At 41.7% G+C, this 27977-nt stretch overlaps 1 protein-coding gene across 1 annotated transcript; it reads right to left on the bottom strand.

Annotated features, from left to right (window-relative positions):
* Nucleotides 1-2: 2 nt before the first annotated feature.
* On the bottom strand, nt 3-27977 carry mpp4b (MAGUK p55 scaffold protein 4b). The gene is made up of 21 exons (XM_080422678.1): nt 27891-27977; nt 27620-27741; nt 26706-26783; nt 25831-25914; nt 25090-25221; nt 20221-20302; nt 19637-19722; nt 19268-19342; nt 18269-18465; nt 14227-14285; nt 12586-12603; nt 12367-12408; nt 11441-11461; nt 8899-8913; nt 8520-8561; nt 7257-7433; nt 6245-6325; nt 5503-5596; nt 4947-5055; nt 3392-3526; nt 3-877 (listed from the first exon to the last, which is right to left on the bottom strand). The coding sequence occupies exons 1-21, from the start codon at nt 27946-27948 to the stop codon at nt 686-688; spliced, it is 1899 nt and encodes a 632-aa protein (XP_080278804.1). The 5' UTR covers nt 27949-27977; the 3' UTR covers nt 3-685.

Genomic DNA, 27977 nt, shown 5'->3' with positions numbered 1-27977 from the left:
AATATTGGGGGTCTTGTACCCAAACTAAACACTTAATTTCCTTCTAGCTTGCCACCAGAGAGTCACCCCACTGAAAATGTGTGCAAATCTTTTGAATATATATATTTTTTTAAAGCGAACATTTGTAACTCAAATCTTTGCTTCTGGGGGTCCTTGGAACCACATATTTTGAGATGGGGGTCCGCGGCCAAATATATATCATTTTGGGTGGTCCTTGACATGAAAAAGTTGAATCAATGAAAAATAAAAGATTTGAGTTAAAAATGTTGTTTAAAAAAATAGATGTGTTCAAAGATTTGCACCAAATGTTCAAGATTTTTCAAAAATAGCAGATCTACAACATCATAGCGCGGCACTCGGTGCCGCGCTATGAGCTTGTAGATCTGCTGTTTTTGAATAGCCCAAAGTATCAAATAATGGTTATATAGCTCAAATCTAAAATGACACACAGACGCGTTCCCGGATTGAATGGGTTAATAAAGTATTAAATCAATCAATCAATCAATCAGTCAATCAACCAATCAATCAATACGGTCCTCTGGCCTCCATCAGAGTAATTGCGATGTGACCTCCACTTCAGTCTTTGAGAGGTCAAACCTATACCAACCAACACAGCTGGTTGGAAGTCATGGATTACTGGGGTGGGTTATTATGGACTGGGTAATCCCCCCCCCCCCTCTCTCAGTCAGGACTCGTCCGTGGGCCGTATCCAGCTGGCGGGGACCCACTGGGGCCCGTCCTGGGCCGTGGTGACGGCGTCCAGCAGCTCCTCGCAGGCCGCCTCCGGCTCCTCGTTGACGATGACCCGGTCGAAGAACTGGCAGTAGTGGGACTCCATCTTCCTCGCCGCCTCCTCCATCTCCTGGAAGTCTTCGTCCTGTTTTGTTGATGATGGTGGTGGTGGGGTGGGTGGGGTGGGTGGGTGGGGGAGTGACAAAGAATCAATTTGTCGGTTCAACGAGAGAATTATTAACCCTTTTAACCAAACTAGAGGTTCGGGCCTCGCACCGCCGATCCGACCGATATGCCTCTGTACAGTGTTGCCAGGTCTGCTTATCATAATTTCCCCCCAAGATTTTATTTGAATATAGCCGATCTACAAGCACACAAGTGTGAGCTTGTAGATCTGCTATTTTCAAATAGCTGATGTATAGGATTAAAGTGCTCATGTGGCCCTTGGTCGCTTCTTTTGGGCTGGTTTTCCTAGACCTGGTTGCTTGTTTCTCTCACAGAATCTGGCAACACTGCCTCTGTATCTGTCATGATGGTGACACCTTTTATGTCCCTTTTATGCCCATACATGGAGATCTCTAGATCTGGCAGTCCATGTCCTTTTTATGCCCCTGATGTCATCAGTATAATTATGCCCATATATGGGCATGCCCCCAAATGACTGATTCGTTTGCGCCTGATGCCATGATAACACATTGAGGTTAGAGCACACTCCATATTTGGGCGTAGCTGCATTGGGAACTCCTTATATGGTTATGGCTTTGTATACTCGCAGAATTAAATGAACACTGATAATTTTACAGTGTACGTTGGTGTTCCAGAGATTTATTTTTAAATGTATCAAATGAGGGGTCCGTGGCCTAATGCACATCAATGCACTGGGGGTCACAGGTGTAGAGTGAAAAAAGGAGGGATGGGGGACCAAGTATAGACCCCTGAGGGACCCCCTGGGTCAATTAAGTATATTGTTGCTGTCGGGCAGAAATCTATTTTTTGTGTTTTTTCGTACATTAACACATACAGTGCCAAGATCGCGTCAACACGTTCTTTCAAATCCATCGCTTGAGTGCCAGGATTCCTAAGAACGGGTTGACACGTTCTTTTGAATTTTCATTGTTTAATCTGTGATCGCACGGCTGTGTTTATTTCTCATCAACACTTTCGTTTTCCACTTGCGTCACACTCACCCGGAGCCGGATGTAAAAAAAAAAATTCATTTCCGGATCACGTTGTTTTTCTCCGGTGATTTTCGGCCAGAATAAGGAAAAACACGGTTTTTCACACGGTATAAAAGACAAACGGACAGCTCAACTTCTATTTTCTTTGGTCCGGGTGACTAACAGTCATCGTCGTAGTTTATCACATCGTTTTCAGGCCGATCAGCGGGCCGGGAATTGTCGAAAACGTCACATCCTTTGAATGACCGGATATGACGTGGGCCTGTTTGGGAGGGGGCGAGCGAGGTGATCAATGTTTGGATGTGCTGCTCTCTACTGGTGGAACAATCGTAGGTGCTTGACAACACAATCAGAGAATGTATTTGAATGAAAAATTACAAAAAAAAAAAATTAAAAACACGCAAATTGCTGGCACAGGGGTGAGTACATTATGAATAAACTCTGGCAGTCAATGTGTTAAAGGGATAGTTCACCCCCAAAATTAAGTTTTTTTTTCTATCGATTAGTCACCCCATGGAGACTTGAATTTATGGATATTTTTTTAGTTTTTGTCGCATTCCTGAGCCAATAATTTGATGAAATTAGGAGACACAAAGAGTCTCCTTTGTGTCTCCTATACCGGAACCGCTGCCTACCGGTCCGCTGGTCAAGATAGAAAAACATTATTTTTTTGGGTGAACTATCCCTTTAACGCCCTACTTGAAAAAGCATCAAAAGTAGCGGATCTACAAGCTCGAAACGCGGCGCGAAGCGATTTTTGAATTTGAATCCCGAAAAGACAATGTTTCCACCCAACAGAGACGATATCATGTCTAAGCGGCAGTGGTGGAAAAAGTACTCAAATTCTTTACTTAAGTAAAAGTACCAATACTGCAAAATAAAAATACTCTGTTACAAGTAAAAGTCCAGAATTAAAAATGTACTTGAGTAAAAGTACAAAAGTATTGGCATCAAAATGTACTCAAAGTACCAAAAGTAAAAGTACTAAATATTTGAAAATAGCAGATCTACAAGCTCACAACGCGTCGCATCGCGACGCGTTGTGAGCTTGTAGATCGGCTATTTTCAAATAGCCTATGTATAAAATAGGGTTAAAGTGATTAAGGTATGTTTCATTATATCATAATTTATATCTCAAAAGTAACTAGTAACTAAAGTTTTCAAATAAATGTAGTGGAGTAAAAGTACAATATTTGCCTCTGAAATGTAGTGGAGTAGAAGTGAAAGTATTGGAAATTGGAAATACTCAAGTAAAGTACAAATACCTCAAAATTGTACTTAAGTACAGTACTTAAGTAAATGTACTTAGTTACTTTCCACCACTGCTAAGCGGTTTATTATAAAAGGCCTGTCAATGTGCTCTTGAGCAAGAAGTTGAACGTGCGACAATGCAGGAATAACACAAATTACTCGGGATTGCAATCGTGTCAATTATTGTACGACATTCCAAAAAAAGATGAAGTAAACCTGGGTGGGCTTACTTTGAACGGTCGGTTGACATAGTAGTTGGTGGTGATCTGGGCGTTCTTCCTGGTTTCTCGGAGGCGCTCCGTCGGCGGAGGTTTAACGTAGACGATAAAGGCCTTTAGCTCGTGTGTCCTCACCGCGTGAATGGCCTGGAAAGATGTCAAGCATACAGTATGTGGTTTTAAATTGACATCTCTGCTCTTTTGGGGAAAAAAGTTACAACTTTCTTACAAAATGATTGAAAGCTTAACAGCTAAGTGTGTTTCTTAAAGAGCTGGTGCCATATTTTTGCACTTTTTCTGTTTTTCATGTGTCTATGAGGTTGATAGAACTTCATAAAGCCCTCCGGTGGTGTTTTTATGGTGTTTTATGTCTTCTCTGACTATTTGGAGTTTCTTCCTGGAGGCTGAAACCTTGAGGGTCAAACGTGCCAATAGAGAAACAGCGCTTTAGTGACATCACAAAGCCATACCCTCCCCCTCATTATCATAACACAACAGGTGTGGGCATGAGGAGGAGGAGGGACTAGGACAGGTGGGTGGTGCTAAGGTGGTGGAGGAGGTGCTAAGGTGAGAACCAGGTATACTTAATGAACTGGAGGCGTGTCCACATAAAAACAACATTTTAACACTTACTGTACATACAGTACATTACATAATAATAATACCTTATGATCAGGTTTTAGGGTTGAAAAATATCATGGCACCCCATCTTTAAAGGGATAGTTCACCGGGATAGTTTCTATCGATTAGTCACCCCATGGAGACTTGAATTCATGGATTTTTTTTTTGTTTTTGTCGCATTCCTAAGCCAATAATTTGATGACCAGCGGACCGGTAGGCAGCGGTTCCGGTAGGAGACACAAAGGAGACTCCTACCGGAACCGCTGCAGGTCATCAAAATATTGGCTTAGGAATGCGAGAAAAAAACAACTAAACAATATCCATGAATTCAAGTCTCCATCCAGGGTGACTAATCGATAGGAAAAAAAAAAACATTTTGGGGGTCAACTATCCCTTTAATGTTAGCACAAGTCCTTGGCTGTTTGCCAAGGAGTAATACCACAATGAGGAGCATATCATGACATAAGGCAGGGGTCTTCAACAGGGGGTCCGGGACCCCTAGGTGGGAGTTACTACAAGGGGGCCGCCAAATGTTTGCGAATAGGGACTTTTTTTTTTACACTAACCACTTGATAGCATCCCTATTCTGAGGGAAACAGTAGCCGAAAATAGCCGATCTACAAGCACACAACGCGAGGCATTGTGTGCTTGTAGATCGGCTATTTTCGGCAAAGAGGTTTGGTGGTGTAGGGGGAAAAAAGAGCAGACTAAGTACAGATTCAACGGACGGTCAAGTTTGCAAAGTATTGAGGGTTTAAGTGGTTAAATGTCTGAAAACACACATTTAACATGAATACAATATAGTGGGGGGTCCCTGCTTCACTTCTCTCTCTCAGCTAGGGGGTCCTTGGGCTGAAAAACCTTGAAGACCCCTGACATAAGGTGTCAAATGCCTGACCTTATCTTTAAATAATGAATGGAAAAGAAATGGGGTTTAAAGACCTACATTTGGCTCTATATCGATGATGCAGATTTTTCCGCTGGTCAAAACGTCTTTCACCGCTTCAATGCTGGTTCCATAGAAATGTCCTTTGTACTCGCCGTACTCTAGAAACCTGTTGGGACACCATGAAGACACATTGAATGTATTTTTTATAATGATAAAAAAAGGAACGGTTTCCACCCGACAGCAGTGATAAGACCCACCATGCAGGGCTGTGCTGGTGTTAATATAAGACTAACACAATGGCGAGTGCTCAATTAAAAGCCCTATCGCCGACACAAAGGACAGAGGAATCTAGGACCAAATATTGAATGTTCTGTGAAAGAGTGTGACTTCTGGAGAGTGAAAAAACAAGGTGATGGAAAGGTCGATGGAAAGTCTGTAAGGCAGAGGTTCTTCAGTGTGTAATACAGGTGCGCGCGTGTGTGTGCGTGTGTGTGTGTGTGTGTGTGTGTGTGTGTGTGTGTGTGTGTGTGTGTGTGTGTGTGTGTGTGTGTGTGTGTGTGTGTGTGTGAGTCTTGAATCTCGTAATAGAAGTCCAACAACAGATGCACTGTACCTGTTGTTATACACCAGGTTTTCAAAGACTTCTCTGGTGGTGAAGTGATATTCTCTGCCAGACTCCTCGTAACTCTTCGGAGGCCTTGTAGTGTCTGATAAAAAAAACATTAAAACACACGTATAGCACATTATATGTACATGTACAGTGCATTCAAAACTCAGAGGAACCTACGGTATGTCAGCCGCGATGCGACGCATTGTGAGCTTGTAGATCGGCTATTTTCAAATGATGTTTTATTTTCAAACTTGTGAAATGGGACATTCTGCACAATGAGTACTTTTACTTTTGGTACTTCAAATACATTTTGATATCAATACTTTTGTACTTTTACTCAAGTACATTTTGAATTCTGGACTTTTTACTAAATACAGAGTATTTCTGCATTGCAGTATTGATACTTTTACTTTTTAAAAATGTAGTACTTTTTCCACCACTGGATACAATGCATATGAACCGGCATTGAATGCCATGCTGACATAGAATAGTATATAACAATAGTAATAGTGTAGTGTAGTAATAGTGTGTAGAGTGTCAAGGTGCATGGAGTAAAATGTGTTGGCTTTGGTTGCTCAACATTGTAGCTGCAGTTGTGCAGCGATCAGCACAAGATCGGTGTTAGCTTATACAGTTTTTAAGTTACCTGCTGCATGAAAAACCTTTTGGGCACTGATTGAGGCTGATAGTGCGTGCATGTGTGTGCGTGTGCGTGTGCGTGTGTGCATGTGTGTGCTTTACGTACGAGGCACGACTCCCTGGAAGACGCGGGGGTCGATTTCAAGGAGCCGTCTGCGAAGTTCATTCACGCCCACACCAGCGGGTCCTGGGGAAGAAACACAAATGTATTTATATCAAAATGTCACATCGTTGCTTATCGCCATATTTTTACTTTTGCTGTTTTTTTCTCGTAAATTAACGCCCCATTTGATCATACTGCAGCGTCACACAAAAGCATCGAAAGAAGCAGACAACGCGGCTCGTTTTGAGCTTGTAGATCTGCTACTTTAGCAATTTTTGAATTTGAATCCTGTAAAAAGTAACAGTTTTGTGCATATGAGGTTTAATTCCATCCACACGACAGAGAGGATTTCTTTCTTCTACCTATGAAATCAGACCAGACCCTCATAAATGTTGAACCACAAACACATCGTACAAAATAACAAGGAATCCAGTCAATGAAGGAATGTATAACTGACCCACAACATGTCATAATAATATCATTGCTGTCGGGCTTGTAGATCTGCTTTTACTTTTGCTATTTATTGTTTTTGAATCCTGTGAAAAGTAAGAGTTTTGGACATAATGAGGTTTACCTGTTATCCTGCACCTGACAAATAACCCAAAGTATAAAAAAAACTAAAACTAACACTAAAACTAGCTAAAACTATTAGCATTTTCAAAAAGAAAAACAGATAAAAACTAGCAAATCCGCTCTAAAAATAAATTAAAACTAACTGTGTAAAAAAAAAAAAAAAAACATACATGCTTATACACTTTTACATGTATATATTATGTATATATATATATATATATATATATATATATATATATATATATATATATATATATATATATTATATACACAATTCAGTGCCTCTCAGTTGGAGAAACATTGGATTTCATGTAGATACAGTATACAATTTTTTGGTGTACAGTTCCTCAAGGGATTTGTGATACTTGGTAGAGTAACAGAGGTTTTGTTATAACACACTATTATAACTTGATAGGATATGGAGAAGGTTTAACATTTTTACCCAACAGGACGATGAGGCGGTAGGGGTCGTGCGGGCTGCGCTGGTAGCGCACCACCTCCTCGTAGGGGCTGGCCAGGGAGCTGATGGAGCAGTTGGTGGGACAGCGGACGTGGCAGCACGGCTGGACGATGCTGTGGGCCCTCCGCCGGCACAGACGCATGCTCCGCCTGAACCCCGCTGTACGTAACATAATATGGGGTACATGGATGAATCCATTATAAGAACCGGGGGAACACATCATCTGTGTCATTTTATACTTTAGCTTATTCAAAAATAGCAAATATACAAGCTCATAGTGCGGCACTTTTTCAAAAAAAGCTGTCAGAAGACATTTGTAGAAAGACAATGTTTGTTTTAAAAAATATATTTTCAAAGATTTGCACACATTTTCACGATTTTTCAAAAATAGCAGATCTACAAGCTCATAGCGCGGCACCCGGACCTAAATTATGATGTTTTACTAATATTGGTCTACATACTGCCAACCAGGTGAAGAAATCACAAACTGAGGCCATAACAATTGCTTTTATGAAATATCAGAGACCATTAGGATGTTATGGAAAATGCTTCTAAACAGAATTACTAGTTTGACCACTTCAAATGCTCTAACCTTAAACAAAAATAACAATCTCTCAATGTGTCTGCGACGCATTGAGAGCTTGTAGATCGGCTATTTTTACTGTGCAGTACGCTTTCACATAAGACATGCTGGCTTCTAGAATCCAAATGACTGAAAACAGTCGTGGCGACTGAGAACTTTAATCCATGTGGTTCAGGTGATAACCAGGGGTGCAACAGTTAATCAAAGTAATGATTTATGTGATAATAAAACAATATATCGATTTTAATTCAAACATATCTTTGTTGAAGGTTTTCAAAAATGTAAAAAAAAAAAATACAGACAATTGGGCTTTTGTTTATTTTTGTGAGACACCGTTGTACGGTTAAGTATAAAACAGAGCTTGGTTAATTCAACGAATTTATTACATTTATTATAAGAGATCATATAATAGGCTACAGTACACCTTGATAGCCTACTGAGAGAGAATGCACTGCTCTAGAGATACTGTCCGTTCCGACAAGAATACAAGTTCAAGCACAGGATCAAGTAAAGAACAGTTCGTTTACGAGCTTTAAAAGCAACCTTTCAAAATGCAACAATATAGCACATATCCTGAACGTAGGCTATCATTGAACAGTAAGTCAGTACGGAATCATATATATACTGTAGATATATTTAGAGTGCCACCAGTAGATGCTTACCTATGTAGACGCCGTCAACGTTATTGCTGAATTCACCCTCTCCTGGTAGCAATGGAGGAGAAGCGAGAGTGGATACACAGTGAGAAACACCGGAGAATAATGAGTGGAATTCTGGTTTCGCAGCGCTTTGGAAACACCAGGAAGACGATTTCTAAAGGCCAGTCCACCGGCGGTGGAAAAAGTACTCAAATGTTTTTTCAATACTGCAATGTAGAAGTACTCTGTTACATTGTGGTCCTATGTATTCAATTCATCAACATGGCATAAGAATAACACAATGATACATGTCATCAACAAATATAAAACACTGTATGTGCAAAGGATGAAAGGGTTAGTGTCACAAAACACAGTATTTAGGTAGAAGGCAGTTTCTACTAACCGTCCCTGAGCTCCTCTTGACATTTACGCATGCAGGAAAAGGGTTAGGAAGGAAAGCAACAAGGGACATTTTAATACAGGATTGAGCTGCTTTGTATCAGTGTTGATTTCGTCGACTAAAACTATGACGAAAAATGTTTGTTGACTACCTTTTTTTCACTGACGAAAACTAGATAAAAACTAAATAAAAAACTAAGCTACGATGACTAAAACTAAGACTAAATATATTGACAATATCGTCAACAAATAAAAACTAAAGTAAAATGTTAGTGAGGGACTAGTGGAGAAGAGATCCAGTAGAACTAAAAGACAAGTCATTTTATGTTTGGTTGCGCTCGGGTGTTGCGCTCTGAAAATAGCAGATCTATCTATCTTGTAGATCGGCTATTTTCAGCATGCAACCAAGTGTAAAATCAGCTATTACGACGGCATCAAGGCACCGCCGAAATACATTTTAGTCGACTATAATCTTATGATATTTAGTCGACTAAAACTAAGAGTAAAACATTTCAAACGACAGAAATATGACTAAAATTAAATGGAATTTTATTCAGAAGATTATGACTAAAACTAAATCAATCAACAATGCTTTGTACAGTGTATGTGTCATGCGAATATATGCGTCTCTCCATAGAAAAAAAAACAGTAGAGTTTTGAAGAGTAATGCACTCATAACTGCCTGCCTGCCACGGCCTTATATGACACCTCCACCCATCATGGCGTAACAGCGTACTGTCTTGTATCATGCAAAGTAAGTATGGCTGGGTTCATTTTGTCACACGGTCTAAGTAATTAAGTACATTTACTCAAGTACTTCCACCAAGTGGGTCTTTTTTTTGGAGAAAGAGGGCCCGAGGAAAACTTTTTTTCCTTATACTGCCAACGGGCGCCAGTGGTACTACAGGCAACGTAGTGAACGTACACGTCGGCCTGGCGGTGAATGTCAACTGCACGGAAGGAAATCCTGGAGCCGTAGGTGACGGAGGCAGGGGTGAAAGTGGGCCGGCACGGTCCGGAACGGCGTTCCGGTAAAAGATTAGGTGCCGGAACGCCGTTCCATTAAGAAAAATTCGAAGGTAGTTGTGAAAATCCCATATTAAATAACCTGCCACAGACCCATGGCCATGTTCAAGAAGAAAACATAATCTACTAACGTCAGATTAACACACACAATTATTAAATTTTCTAATAAAGTGCTTTTGAATTGTTCCACTGTGTGTTTGTGTCAGCTTAATCCGTGCTATTTTTTACGGTGTTTATTTATTTTACGGAGCCGAGAAGCGTCTCCTCTTCTCCAGCGAAACGAAACTGGGACTGGGATCAATTCACTTTGCAGCTTGGAGATCCGGCATAAAACGGATACGGAAACGGCCGTTGTCCGTGCCTATGTGTGTGTGTGCAAATTACCGGATAAAGAAGGCGGGCTTTACGACGAATTAAATCCCACCAACGTTCAAAACATGTTTCTGGTTGGCTGACAGACTAGCATAGTTAGTTCTGATTGGTTCAACACGTCTTTTCTGGAGAAAAAAAGAAAAGAAAAGAAACGCGAGGGGAAATAAACACTGTTTTGATGAAGAATGCAATTTTAAAAATAAATGAAGCACAATGCAACGAAAACTAACTGAGATGTTTAAGAGAAAAGAAGACCGAGTTGAAGAAGCTGACAATGTGGTTAAAAACAAAGTTTGTAGAACAACAACGCCCAGGTACAGTGGTGGGAAAAGTACTCAATTACTTAAGTAAAAGTATCAATACTGCAATGTATGTATGTAAAGCACTCTGTTAAAAGTTTGGAATTGAAAATTTACTTGAGTGAAAGTACAAAAGTATTGGTATCAAAATGTACTTAAAGTACCAAAAGTAAAACTACTAAAATGTTTGAAAATAGCTAATCTACAAGCTTGTGGAGCTTGTAGATCGGCTATTTTCAAATAGCCTAGGTATAAAATAGGGCTAAAGGGATTAATGTATGATTTATAATGTAATAATGTATATATGCAAAGTAACTAAAGTTTTCAAATAATTGTAGTGGAGTAAAAGTACAATATTTCCCAAATCCGCCATATAACCACATTTTTTACATTAGTATAAACCCATTTTGTTTGAATATTTTATTAGGCAGAAATTGATTTTTGTGATAATAAATTGGTAAAATCAGGCAAAAATATGAATTAAATAACATAACCCTAACCTAACTCCTAATCCTAACCCTAAAACCAAAATAAAGAAACCAAAAACTGGAAAAAAAAAACTAACCCAATCCGCCCAGAACCGCGAAAAAAACTGACCCAATCCGCCCAGACAGGCAAAAAAAATTTCGACCAGTTCCAGCAAGAACTCTCAGCCACTTTCACCCCTGGACGGAGGGGGAGACAAAAACGACAACGTAAGGAGCGTCGGCGCTCGTTATGTATCCTTACGTCCGACTATGAATGATACTTAAGCTGTCCAACCTCCTACAGGTTGACTTAATACTGGCCAATAACTTCCTCTCCTTTCTTGCATATCATAGTGGCTGTAATTAACAAAGACTTACCTACCCGATTCAAATGCCTCCTCGTCTGTAACAGAAACAGAGAAAAAACACAAAGGATTTTATTCCAAAACATAAAGAGTTAACCATATGAACCCTAGGTATCCTTATTCTGGGCCTGTCATAATAAGCTAAATAGATAAGACATTGGGAAAAAATAGACAAATATTTGGCGAAAATACAACATTCTGCGAAAATAGCTGATCTATAATGAGCTTGTAGATCAGCTATTTTTTTGCTATTTGACACACAACAAAGTATCTTATGGTTTAAGTGGTTAAAGAAGTTAAACAAATTGGTTCCAGCACGAGCACAGATTACAAATAAGATGAACGCCAGTGGTGGAAAGTAACTAAGTACATGTACTCAAGTACTGTACTTACAGTAAGTAAAAATGTTGAGGTATTTGTACTTTACTTGAGTATTTCCAATTTCCAATAGTTTTACTTCTACTCCACTACATCTCAGAGGCAAATATTGTACTTTTACTCCACTACAATTATTTGAAAACTTTAGTTACCAGTGACTTTGCAGATATAAATTATTACATTATAAAATTTACATCAACCACTTTAGCCTTATTTTATACCTAGGCTATTTGAAAATAGCAGATCTACAAGCTCACAAGGCGTCGCATCGCGACGTGTTGTGAGCTTGTAGATCGGCTATTTTCAAACACTTCAGTACTTTGACTTTTGGTACTTTAAGTACATTTTGATACCAACACTTTTGTACTTTTACTCAAGTACATTTTTAACGCCAGACTTTTACTTGTAACAGAGTAATTCTACATTGCAGTATTACTGCCATGTACTAGTGATACTTTTACTCAAGTAAAACCTTTGAGTACTTTTTCCACCACTGCTGAACACACATTAGAATATAGAAGCAGGAAACTAGCATGTGCGAGAAAGTATTTAACCGTTGCCGTACCCGCTTCCACGCACTTCTCATCGATACCCATGCTGTCTTCCTCTGCAGGTGAAAAAGATGAAAATCAACGGTTTAATTCAGACTAAAAATCACATCATCCACAGTAAAGCCTGTCCTCTGAAAGATTGCTGGAAATAAAAACAAAACAAAAGCCTTACAGCTATAGAGACAATCAGACAAATACAAAACAATGCCTGAAATAAAGGGACAAATCCTTACCCTCATCCACAGTGCTCACTTCAGTTAAGCGTGGGTAAAAGACAGTAGAAAACATTCATGAAAAAGCTACGAAACTGTCTATTCTGAAGCTGAATCATTAACTAAGTGGGCTGTGTTGTGCATTCCTACATGCTTAATCTATCCGTACATAAAATGTATATTACATGCGCTAGGCCTATATTTTGTCATTGCATTTCTGTCAATTAATTCAGCGTATCAATAGTTCATGTACGCACGGAAGGCAGGAGGTTCACTTTCCCCGGACCCCCCCCCCCCATTCATACGTTTACAAGCTAATTCATACGTACTCCCACAAGTCAGTACGTTCAACCTCACGTCATTTTCATTCGCTATAAGCCAACTCACTCCCGGCCTCATTCCCCCACAGTGGAACTCTGGCGCTTCATTTAACCCATTGATACCTGGAACGCTTCTGTGTCACTTTAGATGCCTTTGGCTATTCAAAAATAGCAGATATACAAGCTCATAGCGCGGCACCGAGTGCCGCGCTACGAGCTTGTATATCTGCTATTTTTGAAAAATCTCGAAAATATTTTTTTAAGAAAACTGTTAGGATTTAGAAGACATTTCTAGAATCTTCTCAGGTCTTAATGGGTTAAGCAGCCCTCTGTTCCCTGTTCATTCTATGTGCTTATAGCTGTCAGAAACGCTTGTCAGCTGTCAGTGTCCTCCCCGGCCTCCTCCCTGTGGCATTTAGTGCTTATTGTTAATAGGATGATTCTGTGGATTGTACTGTGGTTCTATGGATTGTACTATGGTATGTGGTAGTTTAATTATGCATTGAAGGTTTAATGTTATGTTCATGTGATAACTGTATTTCATGCTCTGCTCGGGGGGGTTTGTGATTTCAGATTCTGTGTCATGCTTGCGCAGGTAATCTGTAATATCACATGAGCAGAGTCACACCGCCAAACTGAATGCAATATCACTGCAATATGGTAATGGTTCATCTTGATCTGAAGTGTCTAAACGAAATAAGAAGAAGACTAAGATGAGGACAGAGTGACGTACTGTATAAAAAGGCCTATATTGAAAGGCCTGTCAGTATTAAGTCAGAATTAAGTGACTTGAAACACCCTCACACCCTTGCAACGTACAATGCTATGGAAGGGGGTAGATTGGAGCTGTGTGTTGCTACTAATGGCTTTTTTCGCACACAAAATCCCCTGAGATAAAGACATGCCATAAAGCAGGCACTTGAACACTCGTGTCTCTATCTGATTGAGACAGAGTTATGGGCTACACAAAGACAAAACAAAGTTCTTGCCGGTCTTTACTGTAGGCATTGTCTGTTTTTTTTTCTCCACGATTCCTCAAGGGATAACAGTGAACGCCGTTTGAATGCCCATTGAGTTCTTTGAGAGCACACACACACACACAAAGACAGATCGCAGGATGTGCTGTTTGGGTGTTTGCTAGCTTTTTTTTTTTTTGCAAAATAATGCAAACAAGGTGGGCGCTGTTGATTATTCCTGACTACCGAGCACATACCCCCCACTCTCATAACCTTCATACCCCCCATTCTCATTACCCCCCCAACTCCCCTGCCTCCATACACCCCCCCCCCCACTCCCGTTACTGTACGTGGTTAACGTCATGGGGGCTAACGACTGTGCTTACAGGTGTGGATGCAGGTCTGTGGTTGGTAAGGCTGAGACCACCAAAACTCCCTCTGCTTCCTGTGGAGAGAGGCACAACATGACACGCATATTACTACAGGACACAGATATATATAGACAGACAGACAGACAGACAGACAGATACAATCTTTATAACCTTGCATCCACTGTAGGGTTTAACATTTTCCGGGAAATAGCTAAATTTAATTCCCGGGAATTTTCAGACCTTTTCCCGGGCTTCCCGGGAATTCCCGTTAAAGGGTAAAAAAAAAAAAGTACCCACTAAAATGCATTTATATGTAGATATTTAAATAGCCAATTTTATATTGAGGTGCCCAAATGTCCCTATTGTGTCCACCTATGAACTTGCACTAATAATGACTTAAGTAGATTTTTTAAAATCATATAAATATAATATATAAATATAATATAGTGCCCTGGCGGAGATCTGCCCTGTTGCGCAGCAGCGGGTGAAGACAATTAACTTAAACGAGGAGCTGCGCTGTGCACGCAACACACACTCAAACAATGTCAAACTCTAGCTGCTGAAATAAACGTTCCATTTGTATCATTATTGACAAGAGAATTTGCAAAAGGATTATTTATTTATTGTCCATCAGAGCGCCGGTGAGGTCACAGCTTATCTCTACTTTTGTAGGATATTGATTTGATATTGTTTACAGTTATTAATTTATATTAGGCTACTTGCTGGATATTAAGACTCCATTTTGGGATGTTGGCTGTATGTTGTCAAATGTATTAATCTATATTTTGTTGTTGCTCAAATGTCGGGTTTTGTAGTGTGATTGATTTGATGTGCACATGCATGCGCTGCCTGCCACTGACAATCAATGAGACAGACAGCTGTTGTGCAGTTCACTTGTTCTACTGGGTAGTTCTAGTAAAATGGTAGTTTGAACGTTCTGAAATGCAAGTGTAGGTAGGGTAGGCTACATTAATGATGATAAAAAAATCGGACCACATCGGTCTAATCTCTCTCTCTCTCTCTCTCTCTCTCTCTCTCTCTCTCTCTCTCTCTCTCTCTCTCTCTCTCTCTCTCTCTCTCTCTCTCTCTCTCTCTCTCTCTCTCTCTCTCTCTCTCTCTCTCTCTCTCTCTCTCTCTCTCTCTCTCTCTCTCTCTCTCTCTCTCTCTCTCTCTCTCTCTCTCTCGCACGCGCTCTCTCTCTCCAGTCTCTCCTCTCTCTCTATCAAAAGCATTGCTTGGCTTGCGCGCATTTTAAGCTGGAATATAGGCTCGAAATCAAACATACCCACTGCTTATGCAGCGTTTCACTTGATGTTGAATCTCAACTAGTCAACTGGTGTCTACTGTTTGACAGCAGAGGAAACGGTGAAATCAGCGTGCGCAGGGCAGGCAGGGGGGCATCACGGCCACTTGTTACTGATTCAGTGCGTCCCATATTGGTTCTCACAACGGGACGATGGGACCCTGCCCTGGTCGGCAACGCGGCAAGTAACTTGGCTAATTATAATAGTAATTCCTCCGCGCTGTAGATAGGTCTTTCTACTAATTAGTATTCATTTCTAACAAGAAAAAAAAAAAAAACGGGATCCCGGGAACCGAAGTCAGTTCCCGGGACGGTAAATAACCTCGGGATTCCCGGGATTCCCGCATCCCGGGATTCCCGGTGTTAAACCCTAATCCACTGATCCATCTATTAACAGTATATATCTTATTTCTCTATTTATCAATGCTAGATGGTAAGTCGGTAACTATGCAAGTCGGGAATGCATGCCCCACCCGTTTATGCAACACTTGTTGTACTCGTTGTCAGAGAACCCAGGGTGGTACCCGGTAACACACGACCGATCGCCTAAATATGGAGCAATCCCTGGGGATCCCTGAAACTGCTGACGTCGTATTGATGACGTAAAATGGGCATACGTGAATGAACTTCTATTGTACACGCACGCTGCCACTTATATCGGCGAAACGGCACAAACGCGACACAAAGCTCCACCAGTTGACAAGGCCGGGTTGGCCAATCAGGGAAGCTGATGCCTACTATACTCTCCCAAACACACTGAGATTCGGTGCATCCACCGCAGACCCAGGGATAATCAAGACACAGATATTCGTGATTTTTCATGTCTCTGAAACCATTGGTCCGTTCCAACTGCCACCAGTGTTGCCAGATTCTGTGAGAGAAACAAGCAACCAGGTCTAGGAAAACCAGCCCAAAAGAAGCGACTATGGGCTACATGAGCACTTTCACATATACATCAGCTATTTGAAAATAGCAGATCTACAAGCTCACAACGCGCCGCGGTGCGACGCGTTGTGAGCTTGTAGATCGGCTATTTTCAAATACAATCTCGCGGGGAAATTATAATACGCAGATCTGGCAACCCTGATTGCCACATGGCACTGAACACCCCTGCATCACATGGGACACGCACGCCAAGTTTGATGCCGTTTGGTCGGACGGCGCCCAAGTTCTGCCTGGGACACAGACAGACAGATAGATACCTACAGTAGCTATTGCACTCAGCTGGGTCCAATGAGAATACATTAAAAAGGTATAGGGTAAGTGATTTTCTTTGGTTAAAATAAGTGTTAAATAGCTCTATATTCTGATAGTACTCATTGCTATAGAGTGTTTGTTCAGTAACAGGAGTCTCTGTGTCTCTCCAGCTCTTTTTTAAACAGAACATACATTTTCAGGTCAGGATGCCAGTTTTATCCAATCAGGATAGAGAACTCAGACATGATACAGATTAAACAAGATAAATTGGAAGTGATGACACAAAGAAATGAGCAGACAGAATTGGAACTAGAACACATAAAAAAATGTAACTGATAAATGGGTACTCTCTCCTCATTGGCTGAAATTTTGTCACCTACCTGAAAATGAATTTTCTGTTTATCAAAGAGCTGGAGAGACAGAGAGACCCCTGTTACTGAACAAACACTCTGTAGCAATGATTACTATTACAGGGTCCCCACACATTTTTAGCAATGAATTTCCAAAACTTTTCCAAAACTTTTCCAGAATATTTAGCCCAATTTCCAGGCCTATAAAACAATCATTCAGCGCAATAATGTGTCTCTTACTCCTATGTACAATGCCCAAAGATAGGCAGTGTAGCAAAAATAAAGCATAGAATATAAAATAGTACAATTTCATTCAACATTTCGTGCAAAATTAGGGCATAGTGACCCTGCGAGCGAAAATAGAAGGGGTGGACGACGTCGTTGCACGGTTCGTTGTCGCTCACGGTAGGTCAGGACGGTCTCATTCAAAAACATGTATTTTAATGAGATTACATCGCCCGCTCGCTTCGCGTCACGTCGCATCGCTGGCAGTGCGGATGGGGTGTTACACAGCCCGTTCGGCGAAAAACTACTTATGTTACATATTTTGTATAATGTTATACATGTTTATGAAAATGTTTTGGATTAAAAAAAATCAATAGCCAAAAACAATGCATAGCCAAATATTTTTCCAGGACCCTTGATAAATTCCAGGACCTTTGATCAATTCCAAACCTTTTCCAGTACTGGATTTTGTTATTATTTTTTTCAAAATATTTCCAGGAATTTCATGACCGTGGGGACCCTGCTATTAGAATATAGTGCTTTAACTTTTTAACAAAAACGTCTTTGTTTTGATCAAAACATATCACTTACCCTACCTTTAACCCATTAAGACCTGGAACGCATCTGTGTCATTTTTTTATTTGAGCTAAAAAGCATTATTTTACACTTTGGCTATTCAAAAATAGCAGATATACAAGCTCATAGCGCGGCACCGAGTGCCGCCGCGCTATGAGCTTGTATATCTGCTATTTTTGAAAAATCTTAAAAATGTGTGAACATTTTTGAATATACAGTATATTATATTAAAACAAACACTTTTAACTGAAATCTTTGCTTCTGGGGGTCCCTGGGGGAAAAAGAATTAGACGGGGGTCCGCGGCCAAATACATATCATTTTGGGGGTCCTTGACATGAAAAAGTTTGAGAACCAATGATATAGAAACATACGTCATCGTTTATTTTTGTTTCCCTCAAAGCACACCTCTTGAGCAGGTTGGTGGAGGGAATGAGGCCGGCACAGGTGGAGGTGCTGGGCAGCTTCTTGGCCTGCCACCAGAGGGCGTCGGTCTGGTCCACGATCTCCAGCACGTCTCCCCGCCTGAAGCTCATGCCGGCGTCTGCGCAGGGGATTGTGGGGTCCTGCAGGGGACTGTAGTCCGCCATGGCCCTCATGTACAGCTGGAACCAACCATACAGGTGAGCAGTGGTGGAAAAAGTTTAAAAAAAATCTTTACTTAAAGGGATACTTCACTTTCACATAAAATAAACATTAAAAATAGATATTAAAAAAAAATGAAAGAAGTTATGGCAAAATAAAGGCCCCCTCACACATTAGTAGGACACTCTAATGCGTGAGGGGGCCGTGATTTTTCCATTACTTTTTTCATTTATTTTTTATATATTTTTTGTTTATTTTATGTGAAAGTGAAGTATCCCTTTAAGTAAAAGTATCAATACTGCAATGTAGAAGAACTCTGTTACAAGTAAAAGTCCGGAATTCAGAATGTACTTGAGTAAAAGTACAAAAGTATTGGTATGAAAATGGACTTGAAGTACCAAAAGTAGAAAGTACTCATTATGCAGAATGTCCCATTTCACAAGTTAAATTTTGTTGTTGTTGTTGAAAATAGCAGATCTACAAGCTCACAATGCGTCGCATCACGACGCATTGTGAGCTTGTAGATATTTTCAATTGGCCAAAATGTATATAGGGCTGAAGAGGTTAGTGTATGTTTTGTAATAATAATCAAAATCTACAAAGTAACTCACTCAAGTTTTCAAATAATTGTAGTGGAGTAAAAGTACAATATTTTCCTCTAAGATGTAGTGGAGTAGAAGTAAAAGTACTGAAAATTGGAAATACTCCAATAAAGTAAAAAATACCTCAAAACTGTACTTTAGTACAGTACTTGAGTAAATGTACTTAGTTACTTCACTTTACTTTACAATCTCTACAATTGAGAGCACTGTTAACACTCACCATGGTCTGGTAATGGACCGGTCTCTCGCTGATGGGTACGACCTTGAATATGATGGTGCCTTGTGATCTAGCCTGCTGATAGGACACACATTACACACATTATAGTACTATGAGTACTGTAAAATGGGAAAACCCAATGCCGAATGTTCACCTATTTTCGCCAAATGTTCGCATCATACAGTAGGTAAACTTTCAAAAAAATTTGATGAAGATTTGGCAAAAACAGGCAAACATTCTGTGAAGATAGCAGATCTACAAGACTCAAAACGCGTCAACATGCGACCCGTTGTGAGCTTGTGGATCAGCGATCTTCTCTATTTGATACAGGGTGTAAGTGGTTCAGACACTTGCAGATGGTCATGGACCTACCACCACTTGGATGACCTGCTCCGGCTCCAGTCCATCCACAGGAAACCCGTTCACCTCAATGACCCTGTCCCCTGCATGGAGCAGACCTGCACACACACGCGCGCGCACGCGCACACACACGCACACACACACGCACACACACACACACACACGAGCACAGACACACACACACACACACACACACACACACACACACACACACGCGCACGCACGCACACACACACACATCGAGATTAGGGACTAAGAAAATGTCTGCACTTTCCTTAATTTTCCTGAACTGTTTATCCACTTGAAGACACACAGTATGTAAGAATATTTTGTCCTTGTACAGACAAGCCCCCACCCACACCCACACACACGCACACACGCACACACGCACACACACACGCACGCACACGCACACGCACACACGCGCACACACACGCACAGACGCAAATCAGATTAACAATCTAAAGCCATGAACTTCACTTCTTTTCAGAACCGGTGAGCGTGAAAGAGAGAGACAGAGACAGAGAGAGAGAGATATACCTTCAGACATACAGTACATGCTGGACACAAGAATGAAGAGAGAGAGAGAGACCCACCACTTCTATCAGCCAGTCCTCCATAGATCACCCGTGCTATAAAGATCTCTCCTGTGACGTCGTTCCTCTTTATAGTTGCACCCTGGACAAAGCAAACAAATAGAAAAGATAAACATTTTTTTAAAGTACAATGAAATGACACCACTACATGCTTACAAGATGGACGCACAGTGAACCAGACAGCAGACAGTTAGTGTAACGTGAATACTAATATGATGTGTGAAACACATGGAAGTGGTCTTCCTACACAACCTTCACAATGTGATACATAACCAGCCATTCAATTTAACATCTATCTATGCATCCACACACAAGATGACACGAGCAAAAACATTCAGAGGGTAAAATGTGAGATTCCGTGAAGACAGAGAGGAGGCGATGTTGACCAAAAAGTCACATAATTCACCTTCACGAAGGAAAGAAGTAAGAACGGTGCAACGGTGGAATAAATGACAAGGAAAGGAATGAGGATGAAACCGTAAACTGATGATGAAGATGAGAACACACCAGAGAACTCCAGCATGAGGGAACTCCACATATGAGAGAATATGATGAATATATTAATAAATGCTGATACATATAGATATTTATATATGCAGTGGTGGAAAAAGTACAAAGTTATTTTACAAAGTAAAAGTATCAATACTGCAATGTAGAATTACTCTGTTACAAGTAAAAGTCCGGAATTCAAAATTTACTTGAGTAAAAGTACAAAAGTATTGGTATCAAAATGTACTTGAAGTAGCAAAAATAAAAGTAGTCATTATGCAGTGACTATAAGTTTTCAAAATGTATAAAAATCTTTTGAAGATGGCAGATCCACAATCTCACAAGAGCTTGTAGATCTGCTATTTTCAAATAGCCAAAATATATTATATAGAACTTAAGTGGTTAATGTATGTTTACTAATACAAATCTAAATCTACAAAGTAACTAGTAACTAAGGTTTTCAAATAATTGAAGTGGAGTAAAAGTACAATATTTTCTTCTGAGATGTAGTGGAGTAGAAGTAAAAGTACTGAAAATTGGAAATACTCCAGTAAAAGTAAAAATACCTCAAAATTGTACTTAAGTACAGTACTTGAGTAAATGTACTCAGTTACTTTCCACCACCGTATATATATATATATATATATATATGTAATAGATATATACAAGTGCCTGTGCTGAAGGTGAGCTGCTCTCTGGTGACGATCTGCCCGTCGCAGAAAATAAAACATCCGTCACAGCAGGCGACCAAAGCGGACGTCCTCGCTTTTTCCTCACTTCGCCTTTTTCTTCTTTTTCTTCTTCCGCTGCACGCTCGTCAGGCTGCCCGTCACCGGCCAATCAGCAGAGGAGCCGCCCTGCTCCGATAGGCCGTTGGAGAGACGGGCTCCGTGCGTGGCTCGGACACGGACGCATCCTGCGGGAGAATCCGGGGAGGGAGAATCCGGGGAGGGCGCCTCGGCATTTGCGCCGGCCCGCTGTGACCCGCGGCAAAACACGCACGGGGAGCCGCCGGTACCCCGCCGCCAGGGGGAGGAGGGGCACGGACCGCCTCCGCCGCACGGGGAACGGCGAGACGGCGAGGAAGGCGGAGTCGAGGGGAGGGAGTATCCGGTTTGGTGGGTAACGGACAGATGGCGCTCGTGCATCCTGGAACCTCGGCTCCTGGACCGTCCCGTCGGCTGTGGTGGGTCCTGCTCTGGCTCCTCCTCCTCATCATTGCAGGCTTTTCTATTGGTTCTGGGCGTCGTCGTCGGCGGCGGCGTCGGGACCCGAGACTCGGCCTCCTCCGTCCTCGCGGCGGCGGCGGCGACCTCCAGGAGGGTCTGCAGCCGGTCCACCACCCGCGCCAGGAGCTCCAGGGCCTGGGCGTTCTCCCGCGCGCTCTCCGACGCGCGCTCCGTGGCGGCGGCCATCTTCTCGCCCAGCCGCTCGACGTCCCTGGCGCTGCTCTCCATGGAGCCGGCCGCCAGCCGCACCGTCGACCTCAGCTCGTCCAGGCTCTCCTGCTTGGCCAGCTCCACGGGGGGGCCTCCTCCTCCTCCTCCTCCTCCTCCTCCTCGTGGGAGGTCCATCATGACCCCTAGGCCCCCCCCCCCGCCTCCGGTGGCCAAAGCGCCGGTAGTGGCGAGGCGCCATGGGACTGGGCGGGGCCGTGCGGACGCAGAGGCTGTGGCTCCGCGTCCGGAAGCCGCACGGGACGCCGCCTATCCGGAGGCGACGGTCGGGGTCCGCGTGGGAGTAGAAGGCGGGGGTGGGGCGGCGTGGCAGGGGCGACGCGGTGGTCCATTTGGGCCGCTGGGAGGGCGGGGTGTGGTTGGTGCGACTGTTGTCCTCGTCCCCCGTGTCTAGGTCCATCACATCATCTCCAGAGGGAGAGAGAAAGAGGGTTTTCTTTTTATAGCAGTGGTTCTCAAACATTTTCATGTCAAGGACCCCCAAAATGATGTGTATTTGGCCGCGGACCCCCATCTCAACATATTTTGTTCCAGGGACCCACCAGAAGCAAAGATTTGAATTACAAATGTTCACTTGAAAAATATATATTCAAAGGTTTGCGCAAATGTTCACGAAAAAAAAAAAAAAATAGCAGATCTACAAGCTCATAGCGTGGAACTCTATGATCTTGTATATCTGCTATTTTTGAATAGCCAACGTATAAAAGGTTAAAGTGGTTTAAATTATTGTGATCCTATATTAACACATTTTTCTGGGGACCCCCTGGAACCCCCCTCCAAGGACCCCTGGGGGTCCTCGGACCCCACTTTGAGAACCAATGTTTTATAGGACAGACGGGAGGCAGAAACATATATCCATAAAGCACTGGATTACTAATCGGATTTGATTACTCTACGGGTGCAAAAGTTAATCGAATTAAACAATTGAATCGATCATAAACATAACATAATAATCGATTTAGAATTAAAGACAAAAAAAAAGCTGAAAAAAGAAATACTCAAAATAGCCGATCTACAAGTGTCACATTTGCGACATGTTGTGAGCTTGTAGATCGGCTGTTTAAAAGAATAAAGTAGGGGGGGCTTAAATGGATAATCAGACTAGTTGTTTCACGTTGATTTGTTGATATATAAAAATGAAGAAAAAAGCATCTTGATCATTTGATGAATCGTAAAAGTGCTGTAATTGATAGAATAATCAGCAATATAATCTGCCCTAGATTCAGTGGTGGAAAAAGTACTCAAATTCTTTACTTAAGTAAAAGTACCAATACTGCAATATAAAAATACTCTGTTACAAGTAAAAGTCCAGAATTCAAAATTTACTTGAGTAAAAGTACAAAAGTATTGGCATCAAAATGTACTTAAAGTACCAAAAGTAAAAGTACTAAATATTTGAAAATAGCAGATCTACAAGCTCGCAACGCGTCGCATCGCGACGCGTTGTGAGCTTGTAGATCGGCTATTTTCAAATAGCCTAGGTATAAAATAGGGCTAAAGTGGTTAATGTGTGTTTCATTATATCATAGTTTATATCTGAAAAGTAACTAGTAACTAAAGTTTTCAAGTAAATGTAGTGGAGTAAAAGTACAATATTTGCCTCTGAGATGTAGTGGAGTAGAAGTAAAAGTATTGGAAATTGGAAATACTCAAGTAAAGTACAAATACCTCAAAATTGTACTTAAGTACAGTACTTAAGTAAATGTACTTAGTTACTTTCCACCACTGCCTAGATTACTGATGAGATTGATTCAATCGTGATCCATAAACCCGACAGGAGGTGAATGATGATGATGATGATGATGATGATGATGACGTCTGACGAATGACAAACCGGCCCCTTCTTACCGATCAGGACGGAGCCGCTGCCCGAGGGCGAGGAGTAGCGGTTCTTCTCCCAGAGTGAGCTGGCGCAGCAAGATCGGCACGGGCTCGCGGGATTCCGAAAGCAAACTCCACAGCTACTCCTCGGCTTATAGCGGGATGTCGGCGGGTAGGGGGGCGCCGGAGGCGGCCCGGAGGCGACAAGTTTGGTCGAAAGCGAGCTTCCTCGCCGCCGGACGGTCGCCTTCTTCGACGCCGGTTCCTTGGCTTCCTGGCCCTTCGCGTCGCCCACCGCCACACCTTTGTCGGCCGGTGCTCCTCCCCCGCCTCGGCTAAGCCTCTGGTGGGCGAGCCGCTTCAGGGTGGCCCACTGACTGCGGATGCCACCCAGGGGGGACATCTTGGGAGCGTGCGGGAGGAGGGACGAGTCCGCCGGCGGCGACGGCGGCGGTAGCCCGGTGCCTTGGTTTTTTTCGCGCAGCTGTGACACAACGTTATTCACTCAAACATACAGGGATAATGTGGAAAGAGATACACTCCTAACTGCAGTTGAAGCTTTTGTTGCCCATTGTGCTAAGCCAGTGGTTCTCAACCTTTTCAGGCCGCGACCCCACAAAATAATCATATTTGAACTGGGAACCCCCAAGATAAATATTGTTCAATGTTTGCCTCTTTCTTATAATATTGACAATTTGGTAAATTTTGGACCAGTTTTAGAGTATAGTTAGTTGAATACTTTTGATGCAGTAATGGTCTTTTTTTTAAAAGGTCTTAAATGTCCTCAAATTGTCATTAAACTGTCATCCGACCCACAGGTTGAGAACCACAGTGCTAAGCCATAATAACTGATAATATTAATCTTTTCTTAAAGTTTCAGTGTTCCATGAAATAAATAAATGGCACAAAAGAAACTGTGCCCTTAAATCCTCCAGTTCAGATTATTGCATTTTCTTCGATGATTGAAATCATGTCCTTTATGGACACAACCAAACAACACATTATTAAGTGAGGGCATCCGTTTGAGAAGAGAAGAGCAGAGCAGAGAAGAGCAGAAGAGAGCAGAGAAGAGAAGAGAAGAGAAGAGGATCCTCGTACTGACCAGTGGCTGTTTGTTCTTGACCAGACACACTACTCTGGTGGCCTCCTCGTGCTCCGGCAGCTCCTCTGGCATGGGAGGCAACACGGGGTCATAGTCCTTCTGGGCCACTGTATCATGGGCTGACAGGAGGGCCTTTGGTAAACACAGACACAGGTTGTTAGAGAGGTGTTAGCGTTAGTAAACTAACACTACAATACTTTAACCCCCCCCCACTCCATTGTGCATTGTGTGTGTAGTGTCGCGGTGGGCCTGAGGTGTCTGAGTTTCTCTTCATGTGGTTCCTCTCACCAGGGAGAGGAACCACATGAGGAGAAACCTCAGCACCCAGGACGGCGCCTAACGTGGTTGAGTTACTAATGGGACAGATGCTCAAGTACTGTACTTAAGTGCAATTTTGAGGTATTTATTACTTTACTTGAGTATTTACAATTTTCTGTACATTTCGGCCATTTGAAAATAGCCGATCTGCAAGCTCACAATGCGCATTGTGAGCTTGCAGATCTGCTATTTTCAAAAGATTTTAATACATTTGAAAACTTGTGAAACAGAACATTATGCATAATGAGTATTTACTTTTGTACTTTTACTCAAGAAACATTTTGATCACCAGACTTTTACTTGTCACAGAGTATTTCTTACATACAGTAGCAGTATTGATAATTTTACTTAAGTAAAAAAAGTTGAGTACTTTTTCCACCACTGAAGGATTCACATGGATCAAACACGTGTGTCATTGCTTACTTGTAAGTGTGGTTGTCTGAGCAGACGGCAGAGCTCCCGGGCTTCCTCAGAGGAGCCTGGCAGTGACCTGATGTCCAGCACCAGCTACAGACACAAAGCACGGAGGAGATGTCTCATTCACAAAATGACAAATGGAACACGCACATATAGGGCTGTCACCATTACAAAGGGATTTTCACTTCTTTGGGTCATTTTATCGTCTACTCAGGCTTTTGTGAGCACCCCAGACCGTTTTTAAGTTGCTTGATTCAGTATTTAGATATTTGGAGTTTGAAGTTACAATGGGTTTGTATAGGAAAGGGGCGTGTCTGATAAAAATGAATATCAAATATCTAAATACTGAATCAAGCAACTTAAAAAACGGTCTGGGGGGCTCACAAAAGCCAGAGTAGACAATATAATGACCCAAAGTTTTTTTGAAAGTGAAATATCCCTTTAAGTTGACGATTAATTGTCACACACATACAGTAATTGCGATTAACGATTTAATTGTGTTTTTGGCATTGAACATTGGAACATTTTACCCATTTAAATGTCTGTTTGTTTTTTATTTGCTTCATAATCGACAAATTGCACAGGGCAGATTTGACAAATAACTTAAATATACAAGGAATTACTGACGCATTTAATAATTTTACACTTCAATTTATTTTTTTGAAAAAGAATAGCAGAAATAGCTAATCTACAAGCATGCAACACGTATGCCTGTAGATAAGCTATTTCTGCTATTTTTGGATTTTAATTGCGATTATCTCAAATAATTGCGATTAGACGATTCTGTAATAATTGTGACAGGCCTACACAAAGAGAAACGTTACACTTCCTACATAATAGTTCAGCAGCTACGGTAAAGTGTTTTAGTGTATAGGTCTGACCTGGAGGGAGAGTCCAGAGGCGTAGTTGAGATACGACGCGGGCCGCTCTAGCTTGAACCTTTGTAGACACTCGTAGACCTGGAGGAAGAACAGCGAGGTTATTTACAACAGAGACATTTTACAAACATCTGAAGAAAGAGCTCTAAAGCTTTATTGTTTTGATCCTTTTGACAGATTATGTACAAATATACGATCACGCACATGCATTTTTCTCAAATCTATCAATCAATGAAAATGTGAGCATTAGATTTTTCAGCACAAAAAACACAGGCTTCTGTGTGCCAGAATGCACCCACCTCAACATAATAAGAAAACATGTACTCAAGTACTGTACTTAAGTAGAATTTTGAGATATTTGTACTTTACTTGAGTATTTCCAATTTCCAATACTTTTACTTCTACTCCACTACATCTCAGAGACAAATATTGTACTTTTAATCCACTACAATTATTTGAAAACTTTAGTTACTAGTTACTTTGTAGATTATGATTATTATTACAAAACATTTGAAAATAGCCGATCTACAAGCTCACAATGCGTCGCGATGCGACGCATTGTGAGCTTGTAGATCTGCTATTTTCAAAAGATTTGTATACATTTGAAAACTAGTGAAATGGGACATTCTGCAAAATGAGTACTTTTACTTTTCGTACTGAAGTACATTTTGATGCCTGCACTTTTGTACTTTTACTCAAGTACATTTTTAATTCCAGACTTTTACTTGTAACAGAGTATTTTTACATTGCAGTATTGATACTTTTACTTAAGTAAAACAATGTAGTACTTTTTCCACCACTGCTATATTGCAGTATTGATACTTTTACAGATGATAGCGAAAGGAAGCAGCTGAGCTCTGTCAGTGACGCAGTTGAACCAAAACAAGGCTAAAAGGTGAAGGTGAAGAGAGTCAGACCTTCAGCAGTGAGTGGAGCCAGGGAGCGTTGAGGAGGCTGTTCAGCACCTCGGCCCCATCGATGTCTTTGTTGATGGAATGTCTCACCTCCTCGATCACGTCCGACAGGATCTGACGCAGGCCTGCAACACACACACACACACACACACACACACACGGATTGTATGGTAGATAGGTAAACCTCCCGATGGCAGAATACATTACGAACCATGTATTCCACAGATAACAGTACATTTGGTGTGGTGTGTGAACTACACTTCCCAAAACTCACCGTGTTCTCCAAGTGCACAATGGGAGGTTAGCACCTGGGCCTCCACCGCCTGTCGCATGGTCCCTGGGCCACTGACCTACAACCCCG

This window comes from Gymnoscopelus braueri, assembly GCF_963280865.1.
Source record: "Gymnoscopelus braueri genome assembly, chromosome: 24".
Classification (NCBI taxonomy): domain Eukaryota; kingdom Metazoa; phylum Chordata; class Actinopteri; order Myctophiformes; family Myctophidae; genus Gymnoscopelus; species Gymnoscopelus braueri.
This window is presented reverse-complemented; position numbering and strand designations above follow the sequence as displayed.

Coding starts and splice junctions, on each gene's coding strand:
- mpp4b (XM_080422678.1), bottom strand. CDS start 27,948: ATGCGACAGGCGGTGGAGGCCCAGGTGCTAACCTCCCATTGTGCACTT. Junction 5,056..5,502: donor AACCTGGTGTATAACAACAG/GTACAGTGCATC, acceptor GTGTCCCAACAG/GTTTCTAGAGTACGGCGAGT. Junction 3,527..4,946: donor TCATCGATATAGAGCCAAAT/GTAGGTCTTTAA, acceptor ACATCTTTCCAG/GCCATTCACGCGGTGAGGAC.